At 34.7% G+C, this 21,357-nt stretch overlaps 1 protein-coding gene across 1 annotated transcript in view; it reads right to left on the bottom strand.

The window, feature by feature from the left end:
• Positions 1–21,357, bottom strand: part of GAK (cyclin G associated kinase) — a 122,058-nt gene that overhangs the window by 67,648 nt on the left and 33,053 nt on the right. The window contains 6 exon segments of the mRNA XM_074273221.1: positions 2,654–2,698; positions 5,193–5,305; positions 10,130–10,265; positions 14,146–14,235; positions 17,953–18,078; positions 20,971–21,113. Coding sequence (XP_074129322.1) covers positions 2,654–2,698; positions 5,193–5,305; positions 10,130–10,265; positions 14,146–14,235; positions 17,953–18,078; positions 20,971–21,113 — 653 coding nt within the window.

Below are 21,357 nucleotides of genomic sequence, written 5' to 3'. Positions count from 1 at the left end.
TCTAGGAGAATTCTGGGAAGATGGTGGAGTAGGTCAGTAAATTTCAAGTTCTTCAAATTTCCCCCACAAACAACAAATCTGTGCCTCAATGCAGAACATAGACTAGTAAAAAATCAGGATTTGGGACACAACAGTATTCTCCTAGTTCAATCCAAGGAAATTTGAAGACAGAGTCCAAGCCTGAATTAACCTGTGAGAAATACAAACACTCTGGGGTAGCTCCACAGAAACACCCAGTGGGGAGCCCTGGAGTAAGCTGGGTTTGGCTGGAGCCTCAGCAAGAACTACAGGAATTTATACTTTCCAGGTTACTTGGAATCCAGGGTTTGAGATCTGGAAGACTAAAATAACCTCAGCTAAATTGGACCTCCAGGCCCAGCTGTGGTGCAGAGATCAAACTCTAAGTGGGAAGGAGTCAGCAAACCCATTGAGTGGGAGGTAGGGTGGGGAGGGACGTTGCTGACTGTGGGCACTTGCAGGAGGGGCTAGTTCTTGGTTTGGGGTTCCAATCAGAGGGGAAAGCTGAAGTAAAGCTTACAGGCACCATCCCCCAACCTACAATTAGAAGAGCACACACTAATACTCATTAAAAAACAAACAAAAAAAAAAAAAAAAAAACAGCAAAGATCTCAATCATAGAAACTTCTTATGGGAATAAGGAAGTCAGGTTCCCTTTCAAAAGATTTTTAGACAGTGAAGTAAAAAAAGTTTCTTCTACCCCAAAGAGTAGAATTCTCCCTGCCCAGGGAGAATTTATAGAAAAACTCAAAAAAAGAATTTAAAAATCAAATGAAAAAATAAAAAAGAAATTATAAAAAAAAAGAAAAGAAAAACCATCCAAGAAAAATATGATTATTGGGGGGGGGGGGGGGGGGGAAGTTAACTAACCAGGAAAAAAAGAGTCTTAAAGACAAAAATAACTCTTTGAATTTAGAATTGGGTAAGGGGAAGCCAGTGAAGTTAGAAGAAACCAAGAAATAATAAAATAGAATTTAAAGAATGAAAAAATAGGACAAAATGTGCAATATCTTATAAGAAAGATAAAAGATCTGGAGAATAGATAGAGAAAATAAAATATAAGAATAATTGAACTGCCTGAAAGTTGTGACCAAAAAAATAATCTTGATAAAATAATTCAAGAAATCCTACAAGAATAATGTCCTGGAATGAAAGAACAGGAAGGGAAAATAGAAATAGAAAAAAATCCACTGATCACACCCCAAAGAGATCCTTTGGGGAAACCACAGGTATGTATTATTGCCAATTTTTGAAATCCCCAGATCAAAGAAAATTCTCAAGAAACAAGAAAAATTAATTCAAATACATTGGGGTTACAATTAGAATTAAATCCAGGATTTATCAGCAGCCACAATACAAAGACCACAGGTCCTGGAATCATATATATTGGAAATAAAGAACTAAGACTGTGGCCTAAAATATATCCAGCAAAATTATCCATAATATTGAAGGGGGGGGGGGGGGGAAGAAAAGAACATTCAACAACTTGCAGATTTTCAGAGGTTTCTTTCAACTAAATCTGAACTCAATAGAACATTTAACATATAAGAGCTGATATCAAATTTTAATTTCAAGGAACTTGCCATAGACAAATCATTTATGTTTTTACATAGAAATGTATACCATATGTTTAAGACTGACATAGGCAAATGGGCAGCTTAAAAAAGGACTGGAGAAAAACTGAGTATAATCTGACTCTAAAAAGCAAAACCAACTAGAAAAAGGTAAAAGTAGAAATTATGTTATAAAAACGAGGTACAGAAGAATAGACAGAGGCATTAGAGGAAGGCTTGTAATTCTGAAAATCCATTCACATGAGGAATGGTTTAAATAGGAAACATTACATATATACCATGAAGTATGCACCCTCCAAAATTTATAAAGAAATAAGAGGCTGAGGGGGAAGCAAAGGATGGGGGGAAAAAACAAAAGGGAAGAATCCATGGGTGGGAGGAGGTTAAGTAATATAAGCAAAGCAAGTTAGGGATCAGAATTAAAGCAGGGTTAGGAAAGAAGAGATATACACAAACACAAGAATCAGGAGTAGAATTCATTAGGGAAAAAAATATGACTAGTAATCTTAGACAAAGTCAAACTTAAAAGATTTAAACAAGAGAAATCTCTATGTCAGCCACACTAATATTGTTTTAGATGCATGTTTACATATGGATAAATATGTATGTATATGTATGTGTCTGATTATATATAGATATGCATGTAAGAGTGTGTGTGTGTGTGTGTGTGTGTGTGTATGTACACACATGTATGTACTTAATTATAACCTACTTGGGGAAGGTGGAGGACAAAGGAGGAAAAAAGAATAAAGTAAAAAAAAATGTGCAGCAGAGAACAAAAGAATAAACTACAAGGAAGCAAAGAAAAGATGGATACTTATGAATATAATTTCTTCTACTATTGAATATCCTTTCATGAACCGGCAACTTATTGTTATATTATTTTGATTCCTCCTTGATGTTCTGCTGGGCACTTGACCGTGTTCTGTTTTGTTTTTCTTTTCTGTTTTTCATTTTTTTCTATTTTTTAAATAAAATACAAAATTTTTTAAAGTTTTCTTTCTGATGCTTTTTTTAAATCTTTATTTCTTTGGTTTTGTTTCTTAACGATTAAAAATTACCTGAGATGTTTTGAGATGTTTCAACACTATCAATCTTTCAGTGTTCTGGCAGAAAAAACACACACAAGGCTTATAGTCAAAGATTTTTAAAATCATAATCCAGATAACCAAAATAACTAAAATACAAGAAAAATCTACATATAATTCAAGAATCAAGAGAACATTGTACAAAGCAACAACAAGATTATGTGATGATCAATTCTGATGGACTTGGTTCTTTTCAACAATAAAGTGATTCAGGCCACTTCCAATAAGCTTGTGATAGAGAGAACCATCTGCATTCAGGACTACGGGGACTAAATATGGATCACAACATAGTATTTTTACCTTTTTTGTTGTTATTTGCTTGCTTTTTTTTTTTTTGTCCTTTTTACTTTTTTCCCCTTTTGATCTTATTTTTCTTGTATAACATGAAAAATATGGAAATATGTTTGGAAGATCTGCACATGTTTAACCTATATTGGATTGCCTGTCTAGGGAAGGGGGGAGTAGGAAGGAATGGAAAGAGAAATTTTTGTAATACAAAAATTGCAAGGATGAATGTTGAAAATATATTTACATGGTAACAATACAGGCAGTAAAAGGCTGGAGACCAAACATGGAGACCCAACTCAGATGCTTCTTTTAAATTCAGCAGAATTCAACTGCTGGGGCAGCATAAAAAGATGGAAAAAGAATCAGAACCAAGATGAAATGTAAATAACAGACATATTAAAGGCTGAGGACAGCCATAAATTCTGACTGGGAGTTAGAATACCTAGACCTGGGTGACCCTGACAGCAAAGAACAACCTTTCAGGGCTTCACATAAAAGAAAAAGCAGGGGCTTCAGAATCAGAAGGCAAGTGTTCAAACTTTGGCTCTATCATTGCTGTGTGACCAAGTGTCTACATCCCTCTGGATCTGTTTTCTTGACTAAATGACTCCTGCCATCCCTTTGAGCTCTAAGCTTATGAACCACCAAATCCTGATTTACAGGGATGGTATGTTATGGAATTCTCATGAGAAGAGGCTCTGAAAAATACAAAATACTATAAAAATTCATGAGGCTGTTCATCAGTATCTGCCTGATCAAATGCAGGTTCTCTGTAATAGCTGAATGTGCTATTGACACAAGGCATCCAGCAAAGTAGGAACCTCAGGAATATATTCTATCCACTGGCCTGTTGCTTCCAGTGTTTTCATAAAGGCATCTCACATCCTTCACCAATAAATCTAACTAAAGCATTGAAGTTCCTATTATATGAGCATCAAAAAAATTTTTGAAAAAAAGCAAAGACAAGACATTGGATCAAAAGCATTAATTTCTAGAAGCTGGCTGCCAAATCCAGTTTAACAGGCGGCCCCACATCTGCTAGGATTATTCTTTCAAAGATAACAATAGGGGTTATCACAATTCCTTCTGATAAAACTCTAGTAATGACCTTTCCTAGATATATTACAGAGTGAGAGTACATCTCCAGTGAATTAGAAAACAGACTGGAAGGAAGAATAGAGGGGAGATAATAAAGAAGGAAAAAGTATTTATATAGTATTTAATATGAGCCAGGGACTATGCTAAACATTTTTTACAAATATCATCTCATTTGATTCTCACAACAACCCTGCAAGGTAGATGCTATCATCACCTCATTTTACAGTAGAAGAAAGTGAGACAGAAAGAGGTGAAATGATTTGCCTAGAATTACAAAGTTAGTAAGTATCTGGGGCCAATCTGAACCCAGGTTTTTCCTGTCTTTTGGCCCTTATTCACTGAACCACAAGAACACCAGAAAGATTCAAGGCTTATCCACACAGAATTAACAAATCTCTTTGAATGAAGAAGAGGCTGGTCAGATGGAATAGCCTCCAAAAGCCTTGTAAAGAAAAAAAGAACAATCATGTTGTGTCCTACACCCACTAGTCCTAATGACACAGACAAGGAAGGGAACCAGAGAGCTGGTATCAATCTCTTCCGGCCTGGCCCCTCAAAGCTCATTGGAGCTTTATTGGAGTCCTAAAACAGGGGTAGCTCAAGCTATCACAGTTTCCCTGAGGGTTCCTCCTCAGAGGAGAGGATACCACAAGGGCTTGCCTTAATCCTCACTAACTCCATCACTACAGTTTGCAGATGAAAGCCTGGCTTGCACCCTTAGTCTCAGCACAATTAAATCAAACTACAAAGGGACAAAAATCAGGCTTACCTGTACATTTGCATATGGAAAATTTCAAAGTTGTAAATCACATAGAGAAAGAGATAAATGGACAACTCCATCATAAAAAGTCCCTTAGGTCATTCCTATCTCATAGCACATAATTCCCCAAACCATGGAACTGCCCTAATGTCCCATCACCATTTCCACTCTACTAATTCTAAGCATACACATAGCAGCAGTCAAGAATGTGAGAGGCTGACACTGTACAGGAGATAGGGTAGGTGAATTAATATGAAAGTCTTCTCATAGAAAGTTGCACATAGAAGTTTAAGCACAAGGTTGAATTTCCATGACCTTCTTAAGAGAGATCACTCGATTAAACAATCTAAAACCTCTTTCCCTTACCTCTGTGATGGGTGACTTTGGATTCACGTTTCTAGCAGCTGCTATCTCTTGTAGCTGATTCACAAGTTCTGTGATTGACAACCTTTCTTCTGGGTTCACCTTCAATGTGGAGCCTTAAAACAGAAGTATGGTTTAGTTACATCAGTCCTGAAAATGTAACAGAACAGGCAGAATGAAGCTAGCAATTATGAATCCAATAAAGAAAAAACAGTATAAATTCTGAAGATCATCTAGCATGACAACAAGTAGTTCATATTCAAGAGAAAAAGCTGTACTTGAATGTATATTCAGAAGATATTCCCATATAGAACAGGATCTATAACCATTTAAAAACAATTTAGATTGATATAGACAGAACAATGATAATGCGGATGTTATCAAGACAATAAAACCTGCTAAAGTGGAAAACATTTCAGGAAATATTAACAGTAGCCTTTACAAAAACTTTTTTGTTACAAAGCCCTATACATACTATCTCATTTTATCCTCATGACAACCAGGGAGACCTATTTTGCAAATGAAGAAACTAACAGTGAGAGTAAAGGTCACACTGCTAGAAAACAAATGAAGCTCAATTTGAACTCAGGTCTTTCTGACTATCCATTTAGCTGCCTCATTCAATTTTTTAAAAAGATCAAACACTGAATTAAAAACAATACATGCAGAGCAGCTAGGTGGCAAAGTGGATAGAGCACCAGCCCTGAAGTTATGAAGACCTGTGTTCAAATCTGACCTCAAACACTTAATACTTCCTGGCTGTGTGACCCTGGGCAAGTCACTTAACCCCAATTGCCTCAGCAAAAATAACAACAATAATAATAAATCTCTTCAAAAAAATTGAACCAGAGACCTAAAATAAAGAATCATATCAGAAAATAAATATATTATGTATACTAAGTAGAGATTTGTAGTGTATGCCATTGGTTTGGGTTTGGGTTTTTTCTGGGATGAAAAGGAAGAGGGAGAGGGAGAAAGAAGGTTTTCTCTCTTAACGTTCCCTATAATTTTCCTCTAATACATGGTCTCCTCTCAATGTAATGTTTATAGAAAAGCTCTAAGAGAAATCCATGCTATGTGAAACAACATAATTCCCAACAAAAAACTCACACTAACAACTAGCAAATAAAGCTATCTACTCTACACAACAGAAATTATTTCCTAACAGACCCTCTTTATTAATTGAACAGTAAAAATAAATTCCAAACCAGCAATTTCTCCACCAGACCAGATAATCAGAGAGGTCAAGTCCATCCCCTTGCCTTCAGACCTAAACCATCCCAGGGTTGGAAATCTAAGCTGTACCTGAATGAAGATGCCACAGCCTTCTTAGGTAGTAATGCCCCCTGCTAATTCATTCATATGGAGTCACAAAATAGAAAAGATAACTTTCAATATTTCTTCCCCATTTCTCTACTCTAAATTAGGTTTTACAAGGCCAAGCTGGCAGAAAGAGGAGGACCAAGCAATAACAAGGCAGAAGCAAACAGTGCCAGCAGATATTTCCAGCTTGCATGAACTGCTTCCCTTACACCCCATATGTGACCACAGACACAGAAACCGGGACATCTAGCTAGCAAGACAGAGCAGCCCCCCCACAATCCCTCCAATTAGGATACTTAAGGTCAAAGAATCAAGGAATGGTCCACTTACAGGCTAGTAACCGAAGGGCTCTGGATTAAAATGCAAGAGTCTCCCCCCAAAAAAACTATATGCAGATATACAAGTACATAATTCTCCTCTCACCCATTAACTTCCAAGTTAAGTTCTTCTTGGCTGTAACTGGGTTGGTGAGCACAAATAAAAAGAAAAGAGCTAGGCAGAGGAGAGAAGAAACAAATACAAAGAAAGTGCTCCCTCAAATTCACAGGAAAAAAAAAAAAAGTTTAGCTTCACATTATCCACCATCATCAGGAAGAAGAAAAGAGTTACCTCAATGTTTCAAAGTAAATATGAAGACCTGGAGTTTATATGGGCTGTAAAAATGACTCCTCACCTAGTGCTGCTCTAAAAAACTACAGCAATTTATTCAGGGTGGAATCTTTTCTCACACCAACAGAGTATCATGTGATCATGCCCAGGATGAGCAAGCTGGATGCTTCAGATATTATGGAATCTGCACTAGCTTGATCAGCTAAAATGTTCCTTAAGGCTAGGTTAACTCCTTAGTGGAATCCCAGCTCATTTTTTTATTGATGATACTTGAGGATTCCCACCCTCCAAGATTCACTGGGAGAATGGTGGCAAAATCTTGGAGTTATTCATGACTCTACCCACTTCCTAATCCTCTTCCCCTCCCACCACATCCAATCAATTAACAGCAGTTTTCTCATACACCTAAAACTAGTTCTTAAATACCAATTCATCATTTAAACACCTACTGTGGGCAGGATTCTATGTTAAATATTAGGGTAACTTGTAGTGGCAAGGAAAAAAGTGAGTGGAGGCCCATCAGTTGGGGAATGGCTGAATAAGTTATGGTATATGAATGTTATGGAATATTATTGTTCTGTAAGAAACGACCAGCAGGATGATTTCAGAGAGGCCTAGAGAGACTAACATGAACTAATGCTGAGTAAAGTGAGTAGAACCAGATCACTGTACATGGCAACAAGATTATGTGATGATCAATTCTGATGGACGTGGCTCTTTTCAACAATGAGATGATTCAGGCCAGTTTCAATGGTCTTGTGATGAAGAGAACCATCTACACCCAGAGGGAGGACCAGGGAGACTGAATGTGGACCACAACATAGTGTTTTTACCATTTTTTGTTGTTTGCTTGCTTTTTTTTCCCCTCACTTTTTTTCCCTTTTTAATCTGATTTTTCTTGTGCAACATGATAAATGTGAAAATATGTTTAGAAGAACTGTACATATTAAATGTGTATCATATCTACTGTCTAAGGGAAAGGGGCAAGGTAAAAAGAATGAGAAAAATATGGAATACAAGGTTTTGCAAGACTGAATGTTGAGAATTATCTTTGTGTGTTATTTTGAAAAATAAAAAGCTATTATAAAAAAAAAGTATTACAGTAACAAAGAAAAATGTCTATAAGATCCTTGCCTACAAAGAATAAATCTCCTGGGGAGATAAAAAATGTATATGAATAAGTAGGACAAAAAGCATTGAGGCAAAGCATTTTAAGAAATCTAAAGAGGAAAAGGATACTGAGTTGAGAGGAAAAGGAAAGGCTTCATGAGAATACTTAATCTTGAAGAGAAAAATTCCAGAGGGAAAATGTGGAATGAATATTTTTCAGGCATAGGAGAGGATCTGAACAAATGAATGGACTTTTCCTTACCCTCACAAAGTCATTCCATTAATTCAGGGCCTCTTTGCTTCTTCTGTAAAAACTGGTATCCCTGCCTCCAAGTCACTTCTCTTTCAAAGTCATCCCTCACACTACTGCTAACTAAACTTCATTTTACAAAGCCCAAATAAGTAACTTCTCTACTGAAAAGCCTTCACTGATTTCCTCATCTTCCAAATAAAATTAAGCACACCCCTTGGCTCAGCTTATTCTACAACTGGGTTCCATCCTACCTTTTTAAGTTGATTTAACTCAACTTTAAGTTGATTTATTGATTGTTATATGCCTTCAAGTGTGTTTTTTTTCCCCAATCTTATAGAATTATATGATTTAGAAGATTGGAACTGTAGCTAAATAACTTTGGAGAAACTATTTCAAATATCCAGTGCTAAACATCCATAAGACTAAATGGCAATTACCTAGAGCACTTGTGGTATTTCACATGGATTTTATACCTAAATGAAGCCTTCCCCTACATTCCCTTCAAAAGTGAAATAAACATGCATCTTAATTTGGACATTGCTCTGCTTTTTAATAAACAGTATTTTAGTATTTAGTACTTTAAAGACAATACAAGAATGAAATTCTTCAAATATTTAAATATTGTTTAAAATATTATATATTTTTTATGATTTTGGGGTTAAACTCTATGTCTTCAGTCCTAGATGTCTTTGTTTAGGAAGATTATTAACAAACAAACTATTGATTTATTGTCCAAAGGAAGTAGATCAGAATGGGAAAAGGAGTTCAGAAAATAAAAATGTTTATTCTGGAAAATAGAAGACTTTAGGAGGAATACTATCTCTTCAAGTACTTAAAGTGCTATCATGGGAAAGATGGATAAGGCTTGCTCAGCTTGGTCCCACAGGACAGCAAGATCCAGTAAGTGGAAGAGAATAAAGTTTATACTTTAAATATCCAGATTTCAGCTCAAACAAGAAAAAAAAATAAAAAAATTAATGATTATCCCTGTTCACCAGAAGAATACACTACATATGGAGATAAAGAGTTTCTAATCACTAGAGATTTTTAAGTAGAAGATACAAGCGAAGGATACTGTAGAAGGAAATTCTTTACAACTGCTTCCAGCCAGGTTACTCGCCTACTTATAAAGTCATTATGCCATGACACAAGGATAAACATTTACACCATCCCTTTCCAATCTCTTTTTTTTTCATCTACTGAAATATTTCTCGTCCTTTACAGAATGGCTCTAGTCTTAGAACCTCTAATGGTTAGGTTCACACAATGAAATCATGGAGGACCAACCTGACATACCCAGGAAAGGGCTGAAATGAACTATCACTATTAGTAACCAAGTAAAATTTTAAGGATTTCCCAACTGAAGTTGGTAATAGGAAGGCTCAAACTAGTTATTCTATATTTTCCATAACCTTGCTGCCTGACTTGTGGCTACTTCCTCTACTATTTCCTTCATTCCATAGCATCTTTCATGCTAAAGGCACAAAAAAGTCCATGGAGCAATAGGGTAATAAAGGCTCCCAATTCCTTGACTGATGCTGCATAAAACTTGTGGCTTCCAAGCTTCCACGCTTTCTGTCTTTGCTCTGGAATCCATCCCAATTATTTAAAAATTGTCTATTATAAATCCAGATTTTCAACTTACGAATGAGATCATGAAAAACTGTGTATCTTGTGTCATTTGGTGGAATTGAGTATTTTCCATTAACTATCCGAAGTTTTGCTCCATCTTCAAAAGGATGCTGCCTGAAGCACAACAGGTATAGGATACAGCCCAAGGCCTATTCAAAAATTGGGGGAAACAAAGAGACGATCACTAGTGCACAAAGCTAAGAACAGTTAGCAAACTAGACCTATTCAAATATCAGTCTAATAAAGGAACGTGAACTATTAATTCACCATATTTTCTGACTGCATATATTACTCTCATCACCCATTCCTTTCAGGTAATCTTTTTAGACAGTAATCATCATTCAATAAAATTCTTTTGAGCTAGGGTCAAACATAACTAATGATAAACATAAATCTAATGTGCCTACAAAAGTACAGGGGCAGTTATGAAAGTTGCTATTTGAACTAATGAAAAATCTCAGCTGTCAAGCTTCTGTACTTCTCTGACAAGAGCCCAGGAGGGCAAAGATTGTCCCCACCTCACAGGGTAAGAAATAAAAGCTCAGAAGTTTAACAACTTACCCATGCCCAAAGATCTACTGTCACACACATCTAAAATTCAAATTTGGGGCTCTCTTGACACTAGACCCATGAGGATTTATTTTCATTACATTACATCCTAGAGTTTCTTAGAATTGACAAATACAGGCAAATTACATGGGCTTCTTCTGATGATAAAATACAGGCCTCCTTTCTATTCAAGTGTTCTTAACTTTTAAAGTTGAAGCTAAATGAGCTGGACATTTTCTGCTTGAAGACTACCTCTTGTTCATAATATAGATGGAATCTTACAGATAGCCCAAAGCTAAATAGGGAACAGAATGATGCTGGATTACATTCTGATGACAGTTATTCTTGAAATGTAAGAATGACTTTTCTTGACTGACATGAATTGATTCTGAGTGAAGTGAGCAGAACTAGGAAAACACTGTACACAGTAACAGCAAAACTGTGTGTTGATCAATTATGACAGATTTAGCTCTACTCAGCAATCTAGTAATCCAAAACTATTCTAACAGACTTGGGATGGAAAACGCCATCTGCATCTAGATGGAAAACTGAATGCTGATTGAAACATACATTTTCACTTTTTTCCCTTTTGCTTTGATTTTTTATTCATAACATGATTAATATGGAAATATTTTTAAATTATTACATATATATGTATATATATATATATATATGTGTATATATGTGTGTATGTATATATACCATTATGGGGAGGGAGCAGGGAAAGAAGGAAGAGAGAAAAAAATTTGGAACTCAAAATCTCTTAAAAAAAACAAACAAACAAAAAACTATCTTTACATGTATTAGAAAATATAAAATACTATTAAGTTAAAAAAATGTTTTTAATGATTTTCCTATATTTCTGTCTTTAAGGTAAATAAGGTGGATAATTTAACATGATTATGATTCTCAAAGCCAAAGTCATTAAAAAAATAAAAGTCACCACAACACTGAACAACATGAATCTCTTCCACAAGCTTTTACATGTACAAAAATGAGTATAAAACCAAACTGATCAGGTCTTGAACTCAGTAAGTATATATACCAAAAAAAGTTTAGTGAGTCCCCAAGATGGTAAAAGCTCTTGTCACAGAAGCCAAAGAATTATCCCTAACTAACAATAAGGAATAGTAACAGTTCTTAAAAAACTGGAATTCAACCAGATCTATGCAAAATGATGAAAAAAAGTGTCATTATAACTCATCTTGATTCAGATGACTGGAGGAATATTCTGAAATCTTCCCTTTCAATTTTTTCATTAACATTCAGCATTTAGCTGATAAAAAGGTAATTTAAATGAGGTATATCTTCTTCTATGTATATAAGAAATTTTCTTTTATTCACAAAGGCTAAGGTGTATGCTATGTATTTTTGGCACTTTTGCAGGTGATATACATGCACCGTTATCTGCTTAGATAAGAAAAAATGGAAAAGCAATATGGAGGTCAAAGGTTTTTATTGGACTAGTTAAATATTGTGTAGTCACTAAAATTTCCAAAAACCCACTCAGAAACCAAATGCCAGGTTGTCCAATTGGCTGCTAATTTTGGGGGGGGAGAGAGAGGGAAGAGATAGGGAGAAGGTTGAGTTTACATGCATGTAGCACTCATAAAGAGTTTATGTCATAAAGAGACTAAAGTAATGAGAACAAATTCTTAAGCCAGAAAGTCTATCTCAGGACTTTGTAGTGACAGGATTATCTTGTGCATTTTTTTTGTCTTCACTTGTAGGAGTTGAGTGCTAGCACATGCATCATAAATTATCTTGCACTGGAGGGCCTAAATCACAGAATTAGGATAAAGAGTAGACTCTGACATTCCATGTTAATGAATACTGTTTATGTTATCTTTAAAAACAGCAGAAAATGGAAACCTCAAAAGTAGTTTGCTGCTAATATTGTGTAAAAAAATTCTACTTTGGTTTTGTTAAAACCCTCAATGTTAACTTTTCTACAGTGAACATTTCTTAACTGATTTAATAAAGATGTTAATTTTGGAAGTGATATTTTGTAAAAAAAAATTTTCAAACAAGAGTAACTTACTTAATGGGTGTCCGCAATAATCACATAGGAAGCCATATACATAAATGAGCATAGCCTCTGTTCTGTCATTCCAAAGAGTGAAAGTTAACTACATACTTGAACATTATCATTTTGGTTACATACCCTTGGAATTACAATTATAATTTTAAAAAAGACTTTGACCTAATTTTTTCCCTAGTTTAAAGCAATAAGTTCAATAGTTCAATAATTTAAATTTATCAAAGTATTTTGAGACTTGGATATAACTTTACAAGCCAAGTGGCTATGGTGTATAAGTTGACTGGTAGTTCATTTGAAAGAAGTGCCTTTTGAAGCACTGTAGCTTTGTTTGTGACCTAAGTTAAAATATCAGTAATGTTTGGGGTGGCCATGTCTCTATATATCTATATAAGACTATTGCATAAGCATAATGTTAATGTTTTAAAAAGTTCCTATTTGAGAATATGGAGTTAATAATGTCACTATCCTAGGAGGTTTATTCAGGTACCAAGCCCCTAAGTAAGGAACAAAAAATTTTAAGATTGAAAATAAAAGAAATTGAAGCAATCAGATAAGTTTCAGACTGTCTTCCATTTGTTAATGAATTAGGAAGGACTAGGGCTAATGGGTTCACAATATAAGTTCAGAATGAAAGTTATGAGAATTTTTACTTGAGTTGGGGGATTGGGGGCATTGTTTATGCTCAAAATTAAATGTTTAAATTTCACCATAATACTCAGGAAAACCATTCTCTTCAACCAATACATTGTATGTTGTAAAACACACTGTGTTTTTGAGATGTACTGATTTATTTTTCAATTAAAAGCTTTTTCCCCTTAAAAAAAAAAAAAAAATTCAGCATTTAAAGAGTGTTTATGGGGGCAGCTAGGTGGCGCAGCGGATAGAGCACCAGCCTTGAATTCAAGAGGACCTGAGTTCAAATCTGGTCTCAGACACTTAACACTTCCTAGCTGTGTGACCCTGGGCAAGTCACTTAACCCCAGCCTCAGGAGGGGGGGGAGGGAAGTGTTTATGTATGTATATATATACATGCACACGTATGTGTCTTGATACACTCTATTACACAGAAATCAGAAATGAGGCCAAATTCCATTTCTGCTGATGATCACCTGGAATCCAAATTATTATTTGTGGAACATTACAATGTTCAAAACTTATGATGGCCTGATGATTCTTTAAGACAAGTTTCAGACCCAACAATGGCCATAGGCAGGTGATGCTTTCCTACCAACCAGAGACAGCAGATCCTAGAGATGAAAGCAGAGCAGCAGGGCTTTAAGATAGAATTCCAAATCTCATTTTCATTTGCAGTCACATTGACAAAAGGAAATATGGAACTACTTTATTACAATTCAAACGTCATGAGAACTCAAACATCAAAATTATTCCAGTGCGATCTTCCAGGCACCTAGTATTCACATTAAGGGACATGTTCTTACCCAGATATCTTGCTTTTCACCAATTGGAAAGTTTGAGTACAAGTCTATTATTTCTGGTGTCCTGTACATCGGTGTTGTATTCCTTGTGATCTATGGACAAATTCAAACATTTCATTCTTTGTAGGAAAAATTACACATAAAATAATATCTTGAGTTCTAAAAAAAATGACCTAACACAATAAAGGAGTCTTTAGTCTAGGGAGTTTCTAATTTTCCAATTAATTCAGATCTTTTTTTGTTCCTGTTCAGGCTTAGACTTATTTTTCACTCACTAGAGGGTCTTCGATCTTTACAACCATTCATTTTATGTCTACTAAGCTTATAAGAAAAATAAACACCAAAGCTAACTTAACATATACTCAGGAACTATACTGTTTGAATTTGCATCTATGAACCTCAGCCTAGACTGTTCCAAGTACATCTGGGTAACTTCCTGCTTAAAGGAATTGTCCAGTAAATTCTCCTGCAGAGTGAAGCATTCTTTTGTAAATGACGATCATTCATCTTTCAATGTATCTGCTGTATTAAATTCTAATTTTTTTTATATCAGATTTACTTAAAGTAGGGGAGACCAACATATAATTTTACCACATTGTCTTAAATAGCTCTGTTCACTAACTTAAAATTTTAGTATAATACATGTTGACAATTTTTCCTTATTTTTTCTCAAAAAATGAGGAATTTATTATTTGATGTAAATATGCATTTACCTCAACAATAAACATAGCTCATATTTTCATACTGCTTGTCCTCTTAACAAGAAAGTTGTATAAATATTATCATCCTTTTATAAATTAAGAAATTTATAAAATAAGAATCCTTTTATAAATTAAGATAAATTAATTTGTTCCTGTTCAGGCTAATTAATTAATTAAGCTTATAGAGATAGAGGTAAAATATTTTGCCCAAGGTCATGAAGCTAACAGATATCTGAGTCTCAACTTGAACATAAGCTCCTACTTCCAAAATCAGCACTCTACTATATTTATTGAAATAAGGGGCAAGTAAAAATGTGCAACTGCCAAACGTTCAAAGCTGGTGCAGAAGACGATTTTCCACTGACCAAATCTGGATTTTACTTTATTATTGGGGCTAAGTTCATTTAAACAAGAAATGTTTTAAGACTAAGCTACTGGTATGTAAGTGAAAAGAGAACAAATGAAGTCTGCAAGCAAACCAAAAAGTATATATTTTTTTTTAGCAATTTATTTCAAGCTTCTAACTCACTTAAAATCAATATTTATTAAATAACTCCAAACAATTAGTAGTATAAAATCTGATTAACTTTAATGTGTCCAGAATAGGAAGAGGATTCAGGGTGCTATACATCATCTATGAAGAAAGGTTTCATAGCAATGGTGTTCTATTTTAAAATATGTAAAAGAATAATTTGCATTCAAATTGTTGTTGCTGAGTTTTTTCAGTTGCATGTGACTCTTGTGACTTCATTTAGGGAATGTAGTAGAAGACAGAGATGGCCTTTGGGGGTCACTCAAATTCTCAAATCCTGATTCCTTATCTAAAAACATTATGCTAATAAAGCTTGTACTAACCTACCCTCCTAAGAATGTTGTGAAATCAACTGAGTTTTTTATATATAGGACCTTTAAAAATTAAACAAATGTCAGCTTTTGTAGTTTGTGATTATATGAAGATCCAAGCCATGTTACATCACTGAAAGAGAATATAAGACCCAACTATGTTTGTTCTTTTGTTTAATAGTTCCGAAAAACCAGAATAGAAAACTGAATGGAACAAAATAAAGCTTTCAATAATAATGATGGCTTTAGTATATAAAGTTTATTTTCATTATAGGAACACCCAACAAGTTAGAGTGCCTCTCTTAGATCTCCCACATAGCAGACTATTCTAGATCTCAGTCACATGCCTTACTAATCCAATTACAGGGCAAATTAATTGTACACCACCCCACTCCCAAATTTAGAAAACTTACTCCTTTCTTACTACCACCAATAAGACCTCATTCTTTTTTAGTTCTAAAAAATGAAGTCACATATACAATCACAATCCAAAAAATTGAACAATGGTTCTCAGCAAATGATAATTTAGAGTAGTTTGAGGCAATTGGAGCTTCTGGGACTTTATACCTACATAGACAAAGGGAACAATAATCTTTTATAAATTCAACAATTTTAGGGTAAACTTACTCCAGGTACCTATCAATATAATAGTGACAAATAAGCAAAATGAGGATAAATGCAGACTTTGCAAGAGTTCAAGCTGGACTGCATTTGCAATGTATAGTCAGTACTTTGAGCTCCTATTACATGCCAGATACTGTGCTAAGTGCTTCAGATCCAAGGCAAAAAAATTGAGTGGCAGCTCTCAAATCACAATCTAACAAGAGAGACAACATGCACATATACAGTTTTTATATATATGTGTGTGTGTGTGTGTGTGTGTGTGTGATAAACTGGAGAGAAACAACAGAAAGAAGATATTAAAAAGTATGATATTAGGTAATCTCAATAATACAAGGATCCAATACAATTTCAAAGAACTCATGATGAAAAATGCCATCTAATTCTGGGCAAAGAACTAATAAAGTCCCTTTTAACCTTTTTTAAATTTTTCTTGAGGTTGGGTTTTTTTGTTGGTTTTTTTTGGTCTCTTTTCTTCCACAATGTGACTAATGTGGAAATATGTTTTTAACTGTCCATGTATAATCTATATCAAATTGCTTGCCTTATCAATGGGAAAGGGGGGGGGGGTGGAACTGGAACTCAAAGGTTGTAAAAAAAAAAATTTACATCTAATTGGGATAATTTTTTTTAATGTTAAAAAGAAATTATGGTATCCCACAATCACAGAAAAATTTAAATTACAAATAATCCAAAGAATAAGAAGATGCATGGTGAACATAAGTAAACCATGGCATGTTAACAAATAAAGACTGATACAAGATAAGTGCTACAGATCACGCTCTATCACACTGTCTCATGCTGGACTTATAATACAAGGAAACCTCCAGATCTTACTCCAATCACTTTCTAGTCTTACTTACCCCATTCTTCAATTTCTAAAGTCAAATTGAAAGTTTTTTATTTATCACTATTAAATTTTATTTGATTCATTTCAGTTTAATGTCTAAACTGCCAAGATTTTTTTTGAATCTTGATTCTATCATTGAACATTTTAACTGTCCTCCTTAGCTTTGAGTCATCTACAAAATCTATCAGACAAATCATCTATGCCTTTATCTCTATCACATATAAAAATATTTAACAATACAGAACCCAGCAGAGATTCTAGGGACAGTCTACTAGTCTTTCTCCCACATGAACATCAAATACTTAATGACTACTATTCAGTCAACCAGTTCCAAATTCATCTAATTTTAATAATATGAAAAGATTATATCAAATGCTTTGCTAAAATGCAAGTAAACTATATTTTCAGCAATTTCCTTATTTACAAGTGACACTGTTGACCTATTCTTTTTTTTTTGGCTGAAGCAATTGGAATTAAGTGACTTGCCCAGGGTCACACTGCTTGGAAGTGTTAAGTGTCTGAGGCCACATTTGAACTCGGGTCCTCCTGACTTCAGGGCTGGTGCTCTATGCACTGCACCACCTAACTGCCCCTGTTGATCTATTCTTAATGAAGACAAGCTAGCTTTCTGTGATTACTTTTCCCTTCTAGATATTTAAAATCATCTTTTAGAATTAAATGTCAATCCTATAATTTTGTAATCATATCAGGTTAATTATTAGTAATTTTTACATGCAATATTTCTTTCTCTAATTATCAATGCACCAATATTTAAGTTAGATCATAATCCCTTACCTCTTCTTCAACCATTGCTCTCTTCTGAGCAGTCCAGTTGTAGTCAGGATAATGTGACACGGTTGTAGCACTGCCAAAATCACATAGTTTAATTGTTCCTTGGTTACTAATCAGCATATTTTCAACCTGTAAATTTTTATAAATATCTTAAGTACTTATAAAATTATAACATAATAAATAAATTATAATTTAGAAAATGCAAATTTTATCAACTTTTTAAATTAACTGTGCTATACTGCTGACATTTGTGAAGCCATCTTTGCCTCATTCTTCTCAGAGAGTCTTACTCTAAGTCTAATTGCTGACCAAAAACACATAAAAAGAATAATAATAATAATAGTAACTTTTATAAAAAAATATTTGGAAACCCACTGAAAGAAAATGAGGTCTGAAGCTGAAACAACTCTGCCAATTCAAGGTAGAGTATGTGAACGAGGGGGAGGCCTAGCTACACAGAGCATTACTACAGGGACATGAAACTACAAAATGTTGCCATGGCAGAGAAAAGAGGCAAGAGAGAAAAGAAGGTAATCTGGATTCCTGGAAATTTCATTTCTTTCATCCAAGAGGAAACAAAGAAAGCTTGACTGAAATGTCAAATGGACCTTAGTTTTTGAAAAGAGATAATCACTCTTTATGATGACAATAAAAATTTCTTCCCCAATTTAAGATATGCTCTCCCCCAAAATAAATTTCCTCTCCTACAGAACATATCTTAAGTCAGAAAAAAAATTCTATCTCCCTCCTGGAAATTTCATCTTAATCTCTCTTCCATTGTGGGAGAGCAGGATAATGGACTGAGAAAATTAAGGCCATAAAACAGTCCTTGGGAGATATCAAGAAGGAGACTATCCCCCCAAACAATAACCTCTACAATCAAGCAAAGGGGAAATGAAGGCTACTTATGCTGAGTAAGCAGAAAGGGAAAAGGGCAGATCTGATATTAATTCTTCCTGCTTGATAAGAGAAAACTCCTTGTCAAGAGGAAACTGAGACAATGTATAACTCTGCCTAAGTAGCCTTGAGGAAATGTTCTGGATGTAGGGGAGCAAGCCCAAATTGTTATAAGAGTCTCAGGAGATCTTGGAGATAGCCACACCTGATCACTACATAAAATACTGAGATTCGGAGGAATGTGAAATATAATTCAGTAAAATTCATCTAAAATTCCTCCAACATGGCTCTTCCTCAAATACTCTCAGTCCATTTTAAAGAGGTTAAAAAACTTAAAGTGACAACAGTCAGCAAAATTATTTGGAAAATATGGTCCATTTATTGCTACCCAAGCCACCAATCACATGTATCATAAACGGTGAAGTGCGACACCAAAATATTAAACATAAAATGTAAATATACTTCATGTATTAGCTAAAATGTATAAATAAAATGTCTTCAATTAACTACCAATACCTGAATTTAAAGCCTTTTTTTAACTGCCTCACAACAAAAATGCTATCAGACTGAGAAATATAAAAACATAAGAGAAACATGGTCACATTTTGCATATTCTAGGCCCATTTAAGGAAAAATCTCTTTCACAGAGGATCCAGAATATAGGTCTTCATAAAGGCAAATGTCAGCAGATTTCCAGATTCCTCTCATGGAGTATGCAGCAATACTACCCTGTTCTCTCTCAGCACCAAGCAAGTTTTATATATATATACTGTATATATAAATAGTTAACAGTTCGCTTAAGCAATTTATTAAAGTCCTCTCTACTAAGTAGAGACCCACCTATTTGCCATTCTAAAATTAAGCATTTCTATTTAGAATTTGTCTAAAGTGACTGAGGGTATGAGTATTTGTTTTCAAACAAATTTGGTCCTTTCAAGGACCAAAAAAGCAGACAAAGTGGAGCATGAGTACTTGCTGGTAAATAGATAATTAGAATAAAGCCTTAGCAGGAAACAGCTAGAATATGACAGAACAATTTAATGACTGAGATGATCCAGGACAATGGTGTTGGTATGGAATAGGCTGCATGTTCAATGGAAAAACTTTTTGGTTCTAAAAAAAATAAAAAGCTAAAAAGAGAGTACACTACTACAAAGAAAGGCAGCCAGAGAAGCTAGAGAGAGCTGAAGACCAGGAAATTAGCTTCAACCCCAGCAGGAAAAAGAGAAGGAGAGAAGTCCAAAGAAACATAAGGACCCCAAGGAGGCTGGCATTAAAAAAGAACTTCCTGCTCCAATCAGGAAGAAAGCAGATGGGAAATAGTTTCAGAGAAAGCCAAGAAGAGCAGCTCAAAGATCAGACAGGAAACTGAAGAGCAAGCATTTGTTAAAAGCTTTTTATGTCCCAGTCATTGTTCTAGGCTCTGGGAATATAAATATAAATGTACCCAAGGAGCATACAAAACACTGGGGTGAATTGAGAAGCGGTCTTGGAAGCAACAAGATGAGGGTTCAAGTCCCCCTCGCCCATTCTGGCTTTGACACTCTGGGCACAAAGCAGGGTCACTTCACAGAGCAATAGGCAGCTCTCTTCAATTAGAAGTGAATGAGATGGGACCCTCCTACACTGAGAGAGGTTCCTCATCCAAGGAATTCTCATACCCATGAAATCACAGGTACAGACCCTAGCCCTATGAGTTTTAAATGTAGGGAAAGACTATTTAATGCAGATATAAAGGATCCTATGCTTCTCATAAGTCACAAAAGATTTCCTGCTTTATTAATACACAATGTAATTATGAAAGTTTATAAATTAGGACACAGAACAATCAAAAATTGCTTATATTATATTCAAAAGAGTCACTGAAGAATGAAGTCAGGAAGCTTGCGATACATTTTAGAATCTTATTAAAAATGTCTAAAAACCAAATTAATTTCAGAACCATAAAGGAAAAACTTCAGTTATCTGCAAATTTATTTCTGTGCAATCCTTCATTCCTCAATGCCTTGAAGATGAATAAAACATCACTAAAAACATTTAACTTTTTTTCAAAAATCCATAGAGAAAGAATATCTTCCTTGATAACAATCTTTAGCATCTCTGATTTTTAAATTCTATATGTACCTTGAGATCCCGATGGATTATAGGGGGCTTCTGTTTATGCATATGTTGTACTGCTCTGCATGTCTGATAAAATATCTTCAAAACCGTGTCACAGGAGAGAGGACCTTTGGATTCAACTTTCTTTAAGAATTCCACCAGCTGTCCTATTATAAAAGACAATCAATTTAATTTACATCACTATGCACATGGGAATCCCATAAATTGTTTCCTAGAAAATAAAGAGGCCTGATGTAATTTACTGGCTCCCTTTTTATTTTATAGTTTTACAAGCTCTATGTAATCATTTCTAATTTCAATATGTAAGTGCTGACTATCTGGGTAACAACAATGCTAAGTACTGAGAAAAACACAATGATTTAATAAGATGTGGTCCCTGCCTTCATGGAG

The sequence above is a fragment of the Sminthopsis crassicaudata genome, chromosome 6, assembly GCF_048593235.1.
Source record: "Sminthopsis crassicaudata isolate SCR6 chromosome 6, ASM4859323v1, whole genome shotgun sequence".
In the NCBI taxonomy this organism is placed as follows: domain Eukaryota; kingdom Metazoa; phylum Chordata; class Mammalia; order Dasyuromorphia; family Dasyuridae; genus Sminthopsis; species Sminthopsis crassicaudata.
Note: the sequence above shows the minus strand (reverse complement) of the source record. Positions and strands in the feature narration are given on the sequence as shown.